Raw genomic sequence first — 15,460 nt, 5'->3', positions numbered from 1 at the left:
AAAATTACCCTTTGCAACTCTACAAAGTCATTCACAATAAGAGAGAAGTTTAAGGCAGGGCTTATTCCTCTTATCACCAACTGCGCCATAATCGCATGTACAAACAGTGATCCAATACGGTAAATTGCTTTTTTATTCCGGTCTCTGATCACAAATGAATTCTTTAGATGATGACTGGTTTCAGTCTGTAATGACCATCTTCAGATCTTTTTTACACCATGTCCTAAAGTGATACGGCCATAATGGCATTGTCAAAACACACAAATATAATCAGCATATTAATGTCACATAGATTTAAAATATGGTGTAGAACAGGCCACATTGTCAACATAGCGATTATTGCCAACTACCTAGTTACAATAATACACAATCAGATACGTTAACCACAATGGGAAACAAGCAGAGCGCTCATCTCAGATGGCAAAAGGAACTGGGAACTGCTGGATAGAACAAACAAATGAGTGGTACGGTGTGCTACTTGATTTGCAGCTAGTGGTCTATTCTACACCATATTTTAAATCTATGTGACGTTGCTATGCTGATTATATTTATATGTTTTGACAATTCCATTATGGCCATATCACTTTAGGACGTGGTGTAAAAAAGATCTGAAGACGGTCATTACAGACTGAAACCGGTCATCGTCTAAAGAATTCGTTTGTGATCAGAGACTGGAATAAAAAAGCAATTATTCCTCTTTATTTTCTGACACATATAAAATATCAACCATCACCAGTTGCTGCTGCTGCTGCTACTACTACTAGAAACAAACTGTACATAGCTTTTTCTTTACTAACAGATTCTCCCATAGATTTTTTGCCACCCCCCCCCCCCCCCCCTCCCCTTGCGATTCTTCTGAAGGTATTTCTAAAGATTCTTCCAGATTCTTGCAGAAGGTATTTGTATGTCCTGGCTGTATGCCAGCATCTGTTAGTCACCTTGGTGCCTGGGGGTATTATACTTGCCTAGCCATTACAGCATTCCTGTATCCTCAGCATGTTAACAAGTGGGACTTCCTAGGTAGCACTGGCCCCACTTTCTGATGTCTGTCTCACACCTTGCTTCTGTGTGACTTTAAATATTACTTTAATAAAGTTTTGTCTCCTGTCCTCACAGCCACTTTCTACATTAATAAAATTTGATAGCCATGACAGCTGTTGTAATTGGGATTTTTATTTTGTTTTCCAGATCTGGTGATGAATGTGTAGTTGCTCTTTGTGATCAGTGGTATCTTGACTATGGAGAGAACAACTGGAGAGCACAGGCTGAAGAGTGCCTTGACGTAATGAACACCTTCCATGAAGAAGTTAAGAAGAATTTTCAAGTGACCCTGAACTGGTTACACGAATATGCTTGTTCCAGGACATACGGTTTAGGTAATTTCGAAGAAATATATGTTACACTAAAGAAACTAAAACAAATCTTTGTTAGCACATAATTCCTATTAGTCCCACATTTGTTAAGGAATTAGAGTGAAGAGCTGACAACTGCTCCCAAGGCCTGTGGAAAAGATTACTCACAGTAAGAATTCCATTTCAGTAAAAGTCAGGGCAATCATATCCCTGATCAGTAGCAGATTCAAGAATTCTAAGGACTAGAATCACTTTTTTAATGAACTTTGCTTAATAATTTACAGTAAAGTTTTGAAAAAGGTGGTCACAACCATTATTGTAACAACATTCAGATAAAGAGTTCCAAAGTTGTTGTAAGTAGGGCATGGATCTAAAACTGTAAATTGTTCTCTTACATAAATCACAAAGGAATTCTATGAGAATCATCACTATGGGAACAGGAGTTTTTAAAATTTCTATCTACTTCTAAGGTGTGAGTTGAATAGGGAGTTAAATTATCATATAAAACTGATAATTCCTGAAAAGTAAATGATTTACTGACACCCCAGTTATATAAAATATGCATGGAACACTTGAATTCAGTTTGTACTACTGTTTCTGATGTATCTTCGGCATTTCTATGTTGTCATTTCATTTTTGCGTTGTTCCATCTTTCCTCCCTGAATCTGTATTCGAGTTTCTAGTTTTATTTTTTATTTAATTTTTTGTTGTTGTTGTTTTATATGCAGACCTTTCCTTCTCTGTATGTATGTTCTGTCATTACGGTGGTGCAGAAATTCTGCAGGTAAAAGGGTAACCAAAAGAAACTATAATCAGATACACCAACTGTTTTGTTTCTGAATGGAGTTGTCTATTCTGGTGCAAAAGTCCGTAACAGATTGTTATCAGACACCAGGCAGGAAATTGGAAATCCCCAAATATTTAAAAACAAAGTAAAAAAAAAAAACTATTAGCCGCTCATTCTGGGATTTGAGACTGCTTGGACTAAAGAATACAAATGCCACATAACTCAAAAGTCCTTGGCTGCTGAGGCCAGACATTACATTCCATCCTGATATTCCATTGTTTTATTTTACCATAATTATAGTTTGAGTAGATCCGCACTACTCACAATTTGTTGTTGGTGCACTTTACAGGACTAGCCAGCACTGGTTACTTCAGCACTTCAGTGTGTAAATTGTCTTGTTCCACATCCCTTAAGCCACCCCCTCAAGACAGGATCCATGGAACGTGATATGTGAAAGAAATTAGAGTGAGAGAAATCAATAGTGAACTAAGAATGACAAAGATATAATGAAATAATCAGCAACCAGCAGCATAAAAGAAATTTAATTTCTTTTATGCAGCTTACTGCAAGTGCCAAATTTGTTTGTGCACTGCTTCGTAGTTCATGTGTGAAATTTGTGCTCGATTCAGTCACTATTGACCACCCGGCCTGCTAGTATGTCAGCAGTTGCATGCACAGTCTGCTGGCTGTATCCCCGGTTAGAGCTAATGACTATATAGGCTGGAGCTGAAGACTCTGCTGGCCACATGTGTGGCATTTGTTGTATGTACTTTGTCTCTCGTGTTTATGCTTTTTCGTGTTTATGCTTTTTCGTGTAATAAAGTTACAGTGATCTGGGGTTAGAGCACAAATGGTTGCTGATTATTTCGATGTATACAACTACAGTTGCTGAAGATGGATAAAATACTGGTACTGATGACAGACAACAACTTAAGAAGTTAAAATTGACAGAGAGTGAAGTTAAGGAAACTTAGATAAGATGGACAGAATGAAAGTTGATGCGTAGACTAGAAGAGGAAAAGGAGCAGGGGATAGCCTGGAAAGAAAAGACAAAAAAAAATACATCAAAATATAAATAAACCAATGAGAGAGACATTAAACATAGAGGAAATCATGGATGAAGGGTAGACAGCAATGGGAGTGATATGTGTCAGTTGGTGCCAAATATGTGCTGGAAACTGAACACATACTGTAGAGTAGAGTGGCAACATGGAAGTTCTTTATCACTGAGATTGAGACATTAGTCACCTTTGAAGTTAACAGCAAATTCTTGTCTGTTGTGCTTTACATCAGTGTGTTAGTATTTCTATGCATTCACCTTAACCGACTGCTCTGTTGTTTTCATAAATAGATATAATTTTTTTTCTATATCTGTGCAAGCACCTCAACGGACAGCTTTGTTGTTTTTCACATATAGATAGAAAGCTGCTCAGTGGCTGTTCATTATTGGCACATGACTGCAAATAAAATTACAGGTGGCCGCCCTTTTTAATCAAGTATGTAAGAAATGAATGGGATAAAACACATGCTGGTAGGATGGTGCATAGGCAAAATTTAGTAATGGGGGCATTCACTTGGCTACAAAACTGAAAAGCAGTGAAATGAATGAAGATGGAGTGCATATAAAGAATTTTTCAGAGTTTGGAAGGTTGATGGAAATCTAGTGTAGGTGGCGTAAGCAAAATAGTGGAAAAGATTGGCCACATTCACTGCATAACTTCAGAAAATCGTAGCCCTGACATAAAAATTGGTGGAGGCTCACAAGTACGACATAGCGACATAGATTTTTTTTTGATAATGTACACTCATTTTCTGTTTTTGAAGAAAATAGATAGTTTTGCACCTTGTTTATGTGCATTTTCCTTAATATACTGTTTAGTAAATTATATAATTTACGTAATCTGTGTCTTTGCAGTGGCCAGTACCTGGATTCAGTAGATCAGGTAGTGACCAGATGATATAAGAAATTATTTTTCAACAAGTAAAATCATCATAAACTTGTTTTTTTTTTAACTATATTAAATTGAAAATAAAAATAAAACTATTAATCTTTTTTCTTGGTGTTTCTTTTCTTTATGTATCTCATGATAGAAGTGAAGTCTTGTTTATACTGATGTGTGGGAAAATTTCCAGGTACAAGACTTCCTTGGGACGAACAATGGCTGATAGAATCTCTGTCTGACTCAACTATCTACCCAGCATATTATACTGTCGCACATTTTCTGCAAGGTGGAACTCTGAAAGGAGATAAATCCAATGCTCTTGGAATTAAGTAAGAGTTCTTTCTTAGATGATAGCACTTACCTTGTTAATAATATGTCTCATTGTGTATATTACAAATAATCAGTGGAGAAATTGCTGTATTTCCCAAATGTTTACAATTTATCTTTAGGTTAAGACTGCGTGCGGATAATTTAAAACTGGCTTGTGCATGTTCGATGTTGTCATCCACATTGACAATGTAACTGACTGTCCTTCTCCATTGTCTACAATAAGTTGACAGTGGATGTTGCCACTCGGACAAGGATGAAAAGCTTATCTCAGAATCACAAAACACAAAGAGCAGGTTTTCAGTATATTTCAAATATTCATTAGGAAATGTTTAAGCTGGCTAGACTAAGAAACTGTTTATTCTTAACACAGCCATGCAATGTCTGGTGTGTTTAGAACATCCCAAAATAAATTTAATTATGTTGCAATTCCAAATTTTTTAGATAGTCTTCAGCTAAAACTTAATGAAACTTTGGACAAGCATAGATAAACTTAATGAAGTAACGACGAAAGAGTTTTATAGGAGGAATTCGATCTGGAACAGCATTAGGAGTAGTTTGTAGTAAACATCAGCATGTAGCTTTTGACCATATAAAATCTTGAGCACAGTTTACTTTCATACCAATCATACATATGCTACAAATAGCAGATCTGAAAACATTGTATAGTGCGGTGGTGTTGCATATGCTATAGAGACTGTCAGAACAATAGAAATGTGACGTAATTTACCTACTGTACATGGTGCAAGAAGTATCCTTGACAGCTCTCAGGTTATAATTAAAGGAAACAATCCAGTGGTGCAATAATAGTTCCTGAAAGGGGTTAAACATCATAAGTACTTTCAGATTTAGGAAGATATATCAATAATTCGTAGAAAAGTAAAGCATGTTTGTCAGGTGCTGTATAACATGGTAAGCAGCATTGATACAAAAACTAAAATTATCAGTGGCGCAATGGAACATCTGGCTCATAGTATGAAGCTGCAATTGTGTGTGCATAATTTGCTTGCCAATGCACCTTCTTAGCAGAAAGGGTGGAAGCGAGGAAGTATAGAATTTATCTTAATAAGCATATCAGGTTGTAAGTGCACTAAACTTGGGAAGCCGTCCTGAGAGAGTCAAGAAGAGTCCTTAATTTAATTTTTCACGATAAAGGATGACAGCCAATGAAGGTCTCGCATAATTAGGTAAAGGTAATAAAGAATGAGACATTTATTTGTTAAGACAGCGAGAAATGTTAGAAAAACATGGGAAACTTATGTTCATTGAGTGTTTCAACATGCCATACAGAACATTTTCTATTTCAATGGTTGCTTCATAATCCATGCGATCTGGATACCCAGTACCAACTCGTTGTTGCCGCTGCCTCCTTTCCATTAATCTGCAGCTCCACTGATATCCTTGTGGCCTTCCAACTCCTCTGTTCTATTCATTGTCCACAGCTATCCACCCATGGCACTCCTCCAGTTCATCGTCTGGCACATGCTACTTCCTCTTACCTACTCTCCGTGAGACAATCCTTATAGCTGCAGTACTCAAAGACAGTGTGGACGTGCTTGCATGTGTTGATCTGTGTGTGTGTGTGTGTGTGAGAGAGAGAGAGAGAGAGAGAGAGAGAGAGAGAGAGAGAGAGAGAGAGAGACGTGAATTACGTGAATTTGTTTGTTGTTGTTGGTAGGTTAGCCCAGAGGAAAGCCATTCTCTGAAAGCTTAGCAATCACTTCTGTCTCATTTATGTGTCTGTTGACTGGTCACCATAGTAGCTACATGATGAATAGTGACCTTCACTTTATTAGGAATGTGTTTCACATTGGTAGCTACAACTGCAGTAAATCATAGCTTATGTGAAGAAACTGGCAGTTTCAGTCCAGGGTAGGATACTCCCATGAGATAAAATTCGGTCTCTTTATTTGTTGAGGGAGTCGGTAGTTTTGGAGCTAGCAATGGTTGCAAGGGAAATTTATTTGCAGACCAAGTTGGTGGAGATAGTTTTGAACTGTGAATTCAGTGATAAGGCTGTTATGTGACTTTGTGTAGCAAATAAGTATCCAAACAAACTGGTTATTAAGCTACATGGGAGATAACATTCTCTGTCAAAATGATGATAGTTGTCATATTGAAAGTTCTCTTGTTTGTTGGTGAGCTTACAAGCATGAAATAATGTAGCTGGGTATGTATGGGATGGGATGAACCCTCAGTAAGGTGGCTTGAGGTTCAGAAATGGAATGGATGTACCTTATCCTGGAAATTAAGCAGTTATTTATCATAGGCTCAATAATGTATATATGAGTGCAGTAAAACGATCACCCAATGTGCTTGTTGGTTCCTGGAATCCTGAAACACTCTTGAGTAACACCTGAAAGGTTCCCTCAAGCTATAACTTTGATTGTTATTGGTAAGTTCCTTATATGTTCATGTTTCATTTCCTGAGAGCACCAAAGCTGCTAACAAGTGTGAAATTAAAGATAATAGCAGAGGTGCTGATTCATTAATAGGTGCTTAAGCAAGATTGAATACATTGCTAGGGTTCAGACAAACCATTCTTTAGAGCTAATCAAACCCCTCTATAGCTACATTGTCCTAGCTGATTACATTGTGCCAGCATGTAAGGTCGACTGGAGTGAGGGACTCTATTGAATGCAATGGACAAGAGGAGAAAGGAAGTAGTGAATGGGAAGGAGGGTTGGGGAAGGTGATTGATTGTTGCGAGGTAGTAAAAGTACAGGATAGGAATCAGATGCTGGTGGACTCATTCTGGCTATAGGCAGAGGCCATTCTGTGCAGTGCACAGTGTCATAAAGTGGAGAACAGATGAAGATGGAAACTGCGGAGAAGAGGTGTCACTGCAGGGTGATTGAAGTTAGGACTGTGGAGCAGAGGTAGAGAGGGTGTTAAACTTCCCCCTTCCTTTTGTTTATCTGCAAAATAGATACTATCAAATTATCAGAGATTTTTCACTGTGGAATTCCTATTAATATTTTTCAGTTTTAGCTATGTGTGTCTGTGATTTAATTCAATCTAAATTACAGGCCAGAACAGATGACTCCAGATGTCTGGGATTATATCTTCATAGCAGGGTCCCCATTCCCCGAGAAAAGTGGCATTCCACGGGAGATTTTGGACAAAATGCGACGGGAATTTGAGTTTTGGTATCCTGTGGATCTGCGAGCCAGTGGGAAAGATCTTATTCAGAACCATCTTTCCTTTTTCATCTATATTCATTGTGCAATATGGTCTGATGATAAGAGTAAGTGGCCAAAAGGTATAAGGGCAAATGGTCACCTTATGCTCAATTCTGCTAAGGTAAGTGATCTTAGAAATCTTGTTTTTTTCCACACATTCTGTTTTGGTATAAATTTATATTAGTTTTGTGCTTCTTTGGAATATTAGTGTATGGTGTAATATTTACCATTAAAAAAATCTTACTGAGAAATTTTTATAAACGTAATATGGCTTAGATCTTTTCACAACTGTTCAAGAATAGTGGCATCATATGTACAAGACACTTAAAGTTGTGAAAATCCTCAGTAAGTAGGGTCAAGTCTGAATAGATTAGTCAGTGCAATGCATACCCACCAGGTTAGCCAAGAGCCCTAATGCACTGCTTCCTGGATTCGGGGAGGCGCATCGGCCCTGGAATGAATCCACCTGGCGGATTAACTATGTGGGCCAGTGTGTCGGCCAGCCTGAATGTGGTTTTTAGGTGGCTTTCCACATCCCACAGGGTAAATATTGGGCTGGTCCTCACATCCCACCTCAGTTACACGATTCAAAACAATGTATTTTGTTACATAACCCTTGCAGGTTATAATGCAAAAATGATAGATTACTATTGTGTAAATATAACCCTGTCTGGAGCAGATGTGAACGACATACACTGCCATTATCTAGTGCAGCATTTGTCCTAAAAACCATCAATTTTGCTCTACAGATGTGTTGTTTCACTGACATTGTTTCCATGATTGATTCTCACAAGAAATTATAATTTTTTTTCCTTTAGAAGAATGATCTCTGTAGCATTACATTGACCATTCAACGTATTGTTTAATATTTCTAGAATCTGAGTTACTACTAAGCCTTAAATATAATGTCCTGTTTATATTATGCACTTTATTTTACATTAGTTTGTAGCCTTTTTAAGCACAGAAAGTGCAGTACATGGTCATTAATGAAACTTAAAACAAAAGGAATAAATCCCTTGAAGTGACTATAGAAATATGAGATAAAATTCCTTAGGAAGTGCTTAATCAAGCAATGGAAACTCTGGGTTGGAATAACAACAATATAAGGAGAATGGCGCGTGGTGTGTGTGTGTGTGTGTGTGTGTGTGTGTGTGTGTGTGTGTGTGTGTGTGTGTGTTGTTTGTTTGTTTGTTTGTTTATGTTTTTCCTTTTCCGATGAAAGCTTTGGCTGAAAGCTGTTGTGTAAGTGCCTTTTCGTTGTGCCTGTGTGCAGCTCAGTGTGTTATCTTTACAGTATGCAGCAATCTTATCTTTTCCTTAAATTGTTGATATACACATTGCTTACATTGAGGAAAAGGTAAAATTAGTAATACTGCTGATAAACATGTGAAAGATAAAATTACATAAAATACCCTGCTTTCAGAAGTACAGGGATAAGCTGTCAAAGGTTTAAAGGAAAGGGGAGGTCACTCAGCCCGCACTATTAGAAGAGCCCGTATTACGACCGCTGAGACCCTCCCATCATGGGATCTGTCATCCACTTGCATGTAGTTGGCATCATTGTCATCATTGACTGGTTGAGTTCAGCTCAAGTTGTCAGAGTCCTGGAATCTTGGCGGGGGGCAGAAGTGAAGGGCAGCTCAGTCTAGAGTGCATTGCAACTTTGTGTATCAACCTGAACAGTTTTGTCCCAGGAGTAAAACAAGCCAAGCATTGTGCCAACCTCAATTTACTTCTTGTATGATAAATGCTTCATTGCATTTTGCTGTCCATGCAAACAGCATTCACTTTTTTTGCAATTTTTTCAACAGATATGCGTTTTACCACTTGGGACATGTTTTTTCCATAGGAATTGATATTTCTTGAAAAGGATTGCAGCTCTTGAACATTTCTGCGTGAAATTGAGTCCAAAGTTATTTTCAGACATGACAACATTGCTACCTAAAATGATGCCGAGTACTCAATAGTGGTGGAGATTTTAAATAATGATGCATTTCTAGGTTTGTTATTGATGTTGTTACCCTTGGCCTGACTTCAAATTGTTCCTGTACTTATCACATGCCAAGTGTAATGCTCCCAGGTTCCCAGGGTATAGTTTCCATGGTGTGGCAAAGCCATTACACTGTTGACTTGTCAGCATAGCCTCCTAGTAAGAAAGATTGTGGAGCCCAACCAGGCAGACTAAAACTGCATAGCCCCACTTGTGGTGGAGTGTGCAAATAAAAGTCTTGGGTCATGTTCCTGAAAACACTGCAAGCAAGAAGTCGGCGGCTGCTCATAAAAGCTGTTTGTTAGTGTGGTACAATTAGAGGTATAGGATAATTCTGAAAATGTGGCTAGGCTATAATGAGGCACAAAATTTGTTGTTACATACAGAATTTAACATACTAAGACGGCTGAGCTAGCCATGTAAAGCTTGGGAATTTTGTTGGAATTGACGTGGATTGAAAACTGAGATGATTTCATCGGTACTACTGCTACTTCAGATAAAAATTAAAAGTGTTGGTAAGGTGATTGCTACACTTAAAAACATGGGCTATAAACATTACATTGTCAAGTGAGGGTCCTTTCAGTGGTATCCTGTTTGACATCTGTGTTAAGTGCAGAACAGACAATCACATTTCATAGAAGAAAGTCCAGATGGGCTCATTAACAATTGGGAATATAACACTTCATAACTTCATATACAGCTAATTCACAAAGATTGGTAATTAGAGTTAAATTTGATGACCCTGGCATGGGCTGTACCAAATCCCCTGCCAATCCAGAGATGTGTTTATTGCTCAAAATGTGTAAACACCAGTGGCACACACATTTACTATTGCCAAACAAGTTGGCTATTGCAGAGCACTGTTTTAATAAAATACACACTATGGAAAATGACTACACCAGAAATTGGCACAAACCTTTAAATATTGGGACCCCAAGTTCTAATATATCAATGAAAATAGAAAAAAAAAAAATGGGCTGATAAAAAATCTACTTGCCAAGTGGCAGCAGGAGAAAACACATCCAGTATAAAAATCATGGAAATGTGCAATCTGTTGGTGCCAATGGCTCCCTCTGGGTGAAAGGTTGAAGGAGAAGGAAAGAGGGGTGAAGGAAATGGACTGACAAGATTTGGGAAATGGCGAGAGTCACCCAGAACCCTGGATCAGAGGAGAAGTACCAGATGGGATGAGAAGGAAAGACATTGTTGGGCACTGCACCAGGTGAAATTTGAAAAGCTGCAAGCTTAAATGTAGAAATTAGGGTAATAAGAAAGTCCGAGATCACTGCCAAAACATTTTGCAAGAGTCAATGAAACAGACAGTTATTTTTTTTTCGGGGGGGGGGGGGGGGGGGGCGTCGGGCAGGCGTTTTCATCAGTCTTCTGACTGGTTTGATGCGATTCACAACATATTTCTCTCCTGTGCCGACCTCTTCATCCCAGAGCAGCACTTCCAACATACATCCTCAATTATTTGCTGGATGTATTCCAATCTCTGTCTTCCCCTACAGTTTTTACCCTCTACAAGTCCCTGTAATACCATGGAGGTCATTGCCTTATGTCTTAAAAATGTCCTACCATCCTGTCCCTTCTCCTTGTCAGTGTTTTGCACATATTTCTTTTCTCTCTGATTGTGAACAGAATCTCCTCATCCCTCACCTTATCAGTCCACCTAATTTTCAACATTCATCTGTAACAGCACATCTCAAATGCTTCAATTCTATTCTGTTCTCTGGTTTTCCCACAGTCCATGTATCACTACCATACAATTATGTGCTCCAAACATATATTCTCAGAAATTTCTTCCTCAAATTAAGGCCTATGTTTGATACTAGTAGACTTACCTTGGCCAGGAATGCCGTTTTTGCCAGTGCTACTCTGCTTTTGATGACCACCTTGCTCTGTCCATCACTGTTTACTTTGCTAAGTAGATAGAAGAATTCCTTGACTTCATTTATTCCATAATTATCAATCCTGATGTTAAGTTTCTTGCTGTTCTCATTTCTGCTACTTCTCATTCTATATTCTATACTCATTGGACTATTCATTCCATTCAGCAGGTTATGTAGTTCTTCTTCACTTTCACTCAGGATAGTAATGTCATCAGTGAATTGTATCATTGATATCCTTTAACCTTGAATTTTAGTTTCCCTACAGAAACTTCATTTTAATTTCATCAGTCCTTCTTTGATATACAGATTGAGCACTAAGGGCAGAAGACTGGATCTCTGTCTTGCACCCTTTTTAATCCAAGCACTTCGTTCTTGTCTTCTGCTCTTTTTATTCCCTCTTGTACATATTATATGTTACCCGTCTCTCCCTCTGTCTTACTCCCATTTTTCTCAGAGTTTCACACGTTTTGCACCACTTTACATTGTCGATTGCTTTTTCTAGGTCAACAAATCCTATGTATGCATCTTGATTTTTCTTTATTCTTGCTTCTATTATCAACTGCAATGTCAGAATTGCCTCTCTGGTGCCTTTACCTTTCCTAAAGCCAAACTGATCATCATCTAACACATCATCAATTTTCTTTTCCGTTCCTATCTATATTATTCTTGTCAGCAAATTGGATGCACAAGCTATTAAGCTGACAGTGCGATAGTTCTCGCACTTCTCAGCTCTTGCAACCTTCAGAATTGTGTGGATGATATTTTTTTGAAAGTCGGATGGTATGTCACGAGACTCACATTCTACACACCAATGTGAATAATGATTTTGTTGTCACTGCCCCCAATGATTTTAGAAATTCTGATGGAATGTTATTTATGCCTTCTGCCTTATTTGACCTTAAGTCCTCCAAAGCTCTCTTAAGTCCTGATTCTAATACTGGATCTCCTATCTCTTCTAAATCGACTCCCTGTTTCTTCTTCTGTCACATCAGACAAATCTTCCCCCTCTTAGAGGTCTCATGTTCTCTTTCCAACTATTCACATTCTCCTCTGCATTTAACAGTGGAATTCTCATTGCACTCTTAATGTTACCACCCTTGCCTTTTATTTCACCAAAGGTTGTTTTGAATTTCCTATATGCTGAGTCGGTCTTTCCGACAATCATTTCTTTTTCAATTTCTTCACATTTTTCATGCAGCCATTTCATCTTAGCTTCCCTACACTTTCTATTTATTTCATTTTTCAGCGACTTGTACTTCTGTATTCCTGAATTTCCCTGACCATTTTTTTACTTTATTCTTTCATCGATTATCTGAACTATTTCTTCTGTTACCCATGGCTGCTTCGCAGTTACATTCTTCGTACCTATCTTTTTCTTTCCAACTTCGGTGATTGTCCTTTTTAGATATGTCCATTCCTCTTCAACTGTACTGACTACTGGAATAGTCTTAATTACTGTATCTACTGCCTTAGAGAACTTCAAGCGTATCTCGTCACTCCTTGGTAGTTCCATATCCCAAATGCGTATTGATTCTTCCTGACTAATCTCTTGACCTTCAGGCTACTCTTCATCACTACTAAATTGTTATCTGAGTCTATATCTGCTCCTGAGTACGCCTTACAATCCAATATCTGATTTCAGAATATGTCAGACCCCAGACATCATCTTCCCATATTACCTGGCCTCTTCCAAGTATATCTCCTCCTCTTGTGATTCTTGAACAGAGTGTTCACTCTTACTAGCTGAAATTTATTACAGAACTCAAGTCAACTTTCTGCTCTCTCATTCCCTGTCCCAAGCCCATATTCTCATGTAACCTTTTCTTCTACTCCTTGCCTTGCAACTGTATTCTAGTCCCCCATGACTATTAGGTTTTCATCTCCCTTTATGTACTGTATAACCTTCCCAATATCCTTGTATACTTTTTCTATCTCTTCACCTTCAGCTTGCTTGTATGTTGCATGACCGGAACTATCATGCCGGTGTTGATTTGCTGTCGATTCTGATAAAAACAACCCTATCACTGAACTGTTCACAGTAACACACTCTCCACCCTACCTTCCTGTCCATAATGAATCCTACTCATGTTATGCCATTTTATGCTGCTACAAGCTTCTGCCATTCCATGTCCAACTCGTAGAACACCATCTTTTCATTGGTTATTCATGCTTTTTCCCATGGTCACCTCCCCCTTGGCAGTTCCATCCCGGAGATCTGAATGGGGGACTATTCTGGAATCTTTTGCCATAGGAGAGATCATCATGACACTATTTCGATTACAGGCCACATGTCCTGCGGATACATGTTGTGTGCCTTGACTGCAGTGGTTTCCATTGCCTTCTGCATCCTCATGCCGTTGATCATTGCTGATTCTTCACCTTTAGGGGCAATTTCCCACCCTAAGGACAAGAAAGCACCCTGAACCTCTGTCCGTTCCTCTGCCCTCTCTGACAAGGCGGTTGGCAGAATGACTTCTTACGCCAGAGGTCTTCGGCCACCAGTGGTGATTATTGATCAAAATTTAAGTGGTGGCGGATTTTGAACCTGGGACCGAGGATGTTTAATTATTAATTAAAGACGCTACCACTAGAGCCGGTCCAAAACGTGCACTTCCACTTTTTACTTTCTTCCTAAGACCCACAGACCCAGTTACCCTGGCTGTCCCATAGTTGCTGGGTTCGAAGAACCCATTGAATGCATATCTGCATTAGCTGATCAACACCTGCAACCTATAGAAGGAAGCCACCCCTCCATATTAAAGACACCAACAATTTCCTAGACTGTCTGAAATCTGCACCCATTCCACTCCCACTACATACCTTCCTTGTCACCACCTCCCTCTATACCAATATTGCCTATGTACTAGGGGTGACCCAAAAATAACCAGAATAGAACAGTTGCACATGCACGCTGTGTAGTTACACGTTTTACCACTAGGTGATGTTAGTTTGGGTCCCCCACATCACTCGGTAAGCTGGCGTCAGTGAGAGTTAAATGGTTTGTTTGTGATTCTCTGTTGTTTGCAGTACTATTTCAACCCTTGAATATTAATGACATGGCCAATAAGAAGGGGCAAAGAGTCTGTGTGAAATTTTGTTTCCTGCATCCAAGAGTATTGGGATGCTTCGGCAAGCCTTTAATGGTGATTCGCTGGGAAAATCTCAGGTCTACATATTGTTTTCTCATTTCAAATCTGGCAACATTTCAACTGAAGACTGCCACACTCCAGTTGTCTTTTAGGAAGAAATGATGGAGACATTGCCTTAATCAAACATGCAATTGATGATGATCCTCGAAGGGCCATTGATCAAATTTCTGAGGAAATGAAAGTGTCTTGGAGCATGGTTGAATGAATTTTAACCAAAGATTTTCACATGAGACAGATGCGTACAAAATTTGTTACTCGCTTGCTCACATATGACCAGAGAGAAAACCGCATGAATATTTGCCGCGACTTGAAGAGCGAAGTCCAGAATGATCCAAATTTTCTTAAAAGAATTGTGACTAGGGATGAGAGTTGGGGTTACGGATTGATCCAGAGTCAAAGCAAGTGTTGAGTCAGTGGAAAACTCAAACGTTACCACTACCCAAGAAAGCACATCAAGCGCAATCCAATGTTAAAACTACATTATTTTATTTTTTTTGTCAGTGGCGTTGTTCACAAGGAGTTTGTTCCTCCAGGACAAATAGTGAACCAACATTTTTATTTTGACGTGTTACAAAGATTGAGAGTGTGTGATGAAAACGGCCAGAATTGTGGAAAAATGGGAAGTAGTTGGTCCACCACAACAATGCTCCAACCCACACAGCTCTGACGGTTCGACCATTCCTCACAGAAAAAAACATGGTGCTTGTGCTTCGTCCACCATACTTACCCAATCTTGCTCTGTCTGACCTTTTTACGTTTTCTCCCCACTGATGAAACCAATGCTGAAAGGAAACAGACTCATTGATGTGGGTGACATCAAAGAAAACACGCTAACGGC

The 15,460-nt window shown here is 38.8% G+C and overlaps 1 protein-coding gene across 1 annotated transcript in view; it reads left to right on the top strand.

Moving 5' to 3' along the window:
* LOC126281321 (leucine--tRNA ligase, cytoplasmic) overlaps window positions 1-15,460 on the top strand; it is a 142,542-nt gene that overhangs the window by 108,331 nt on the left and 18,751 nt on the right. The window contains exons 10-12 of the mRNA XM_049980169.1: window positions 1,189-1,376; window positions 4,273-4,411; window positions 7,439-7,712. Coding sequence (XP_049836126.1) covers window positions 1,189-1,376; window positions 4,273-4,411; window positions 7,439-7,712 — 601 coding nt within the window. The remainder of the gene's footprint in view (window positions 1-1,188; window positions 1,377-4,272; window positions 4,412-7,438; window positions 7,713-15,460) is intronic.

This window comes from Schistocerca gregaria, chromosome 7 (assembly GCF_023897955.1).
Source record: "Schistocerca gregaria isolate iqSchGreg1 chromosome 7, iqSchGreg1.2, whole genome shotgun sequence".
NCBI classification, from domain to species: Eukaryota; Metazoa; Arthropoda; class Insecta; order Orthoptera; family Acrididae; genus Schistocerca; species Schistocerca gregaria.
Note: the sequence above shows the minus strand (reverse complement) of the source record. Positions and strands in the feature narration are given on the sequence as shown.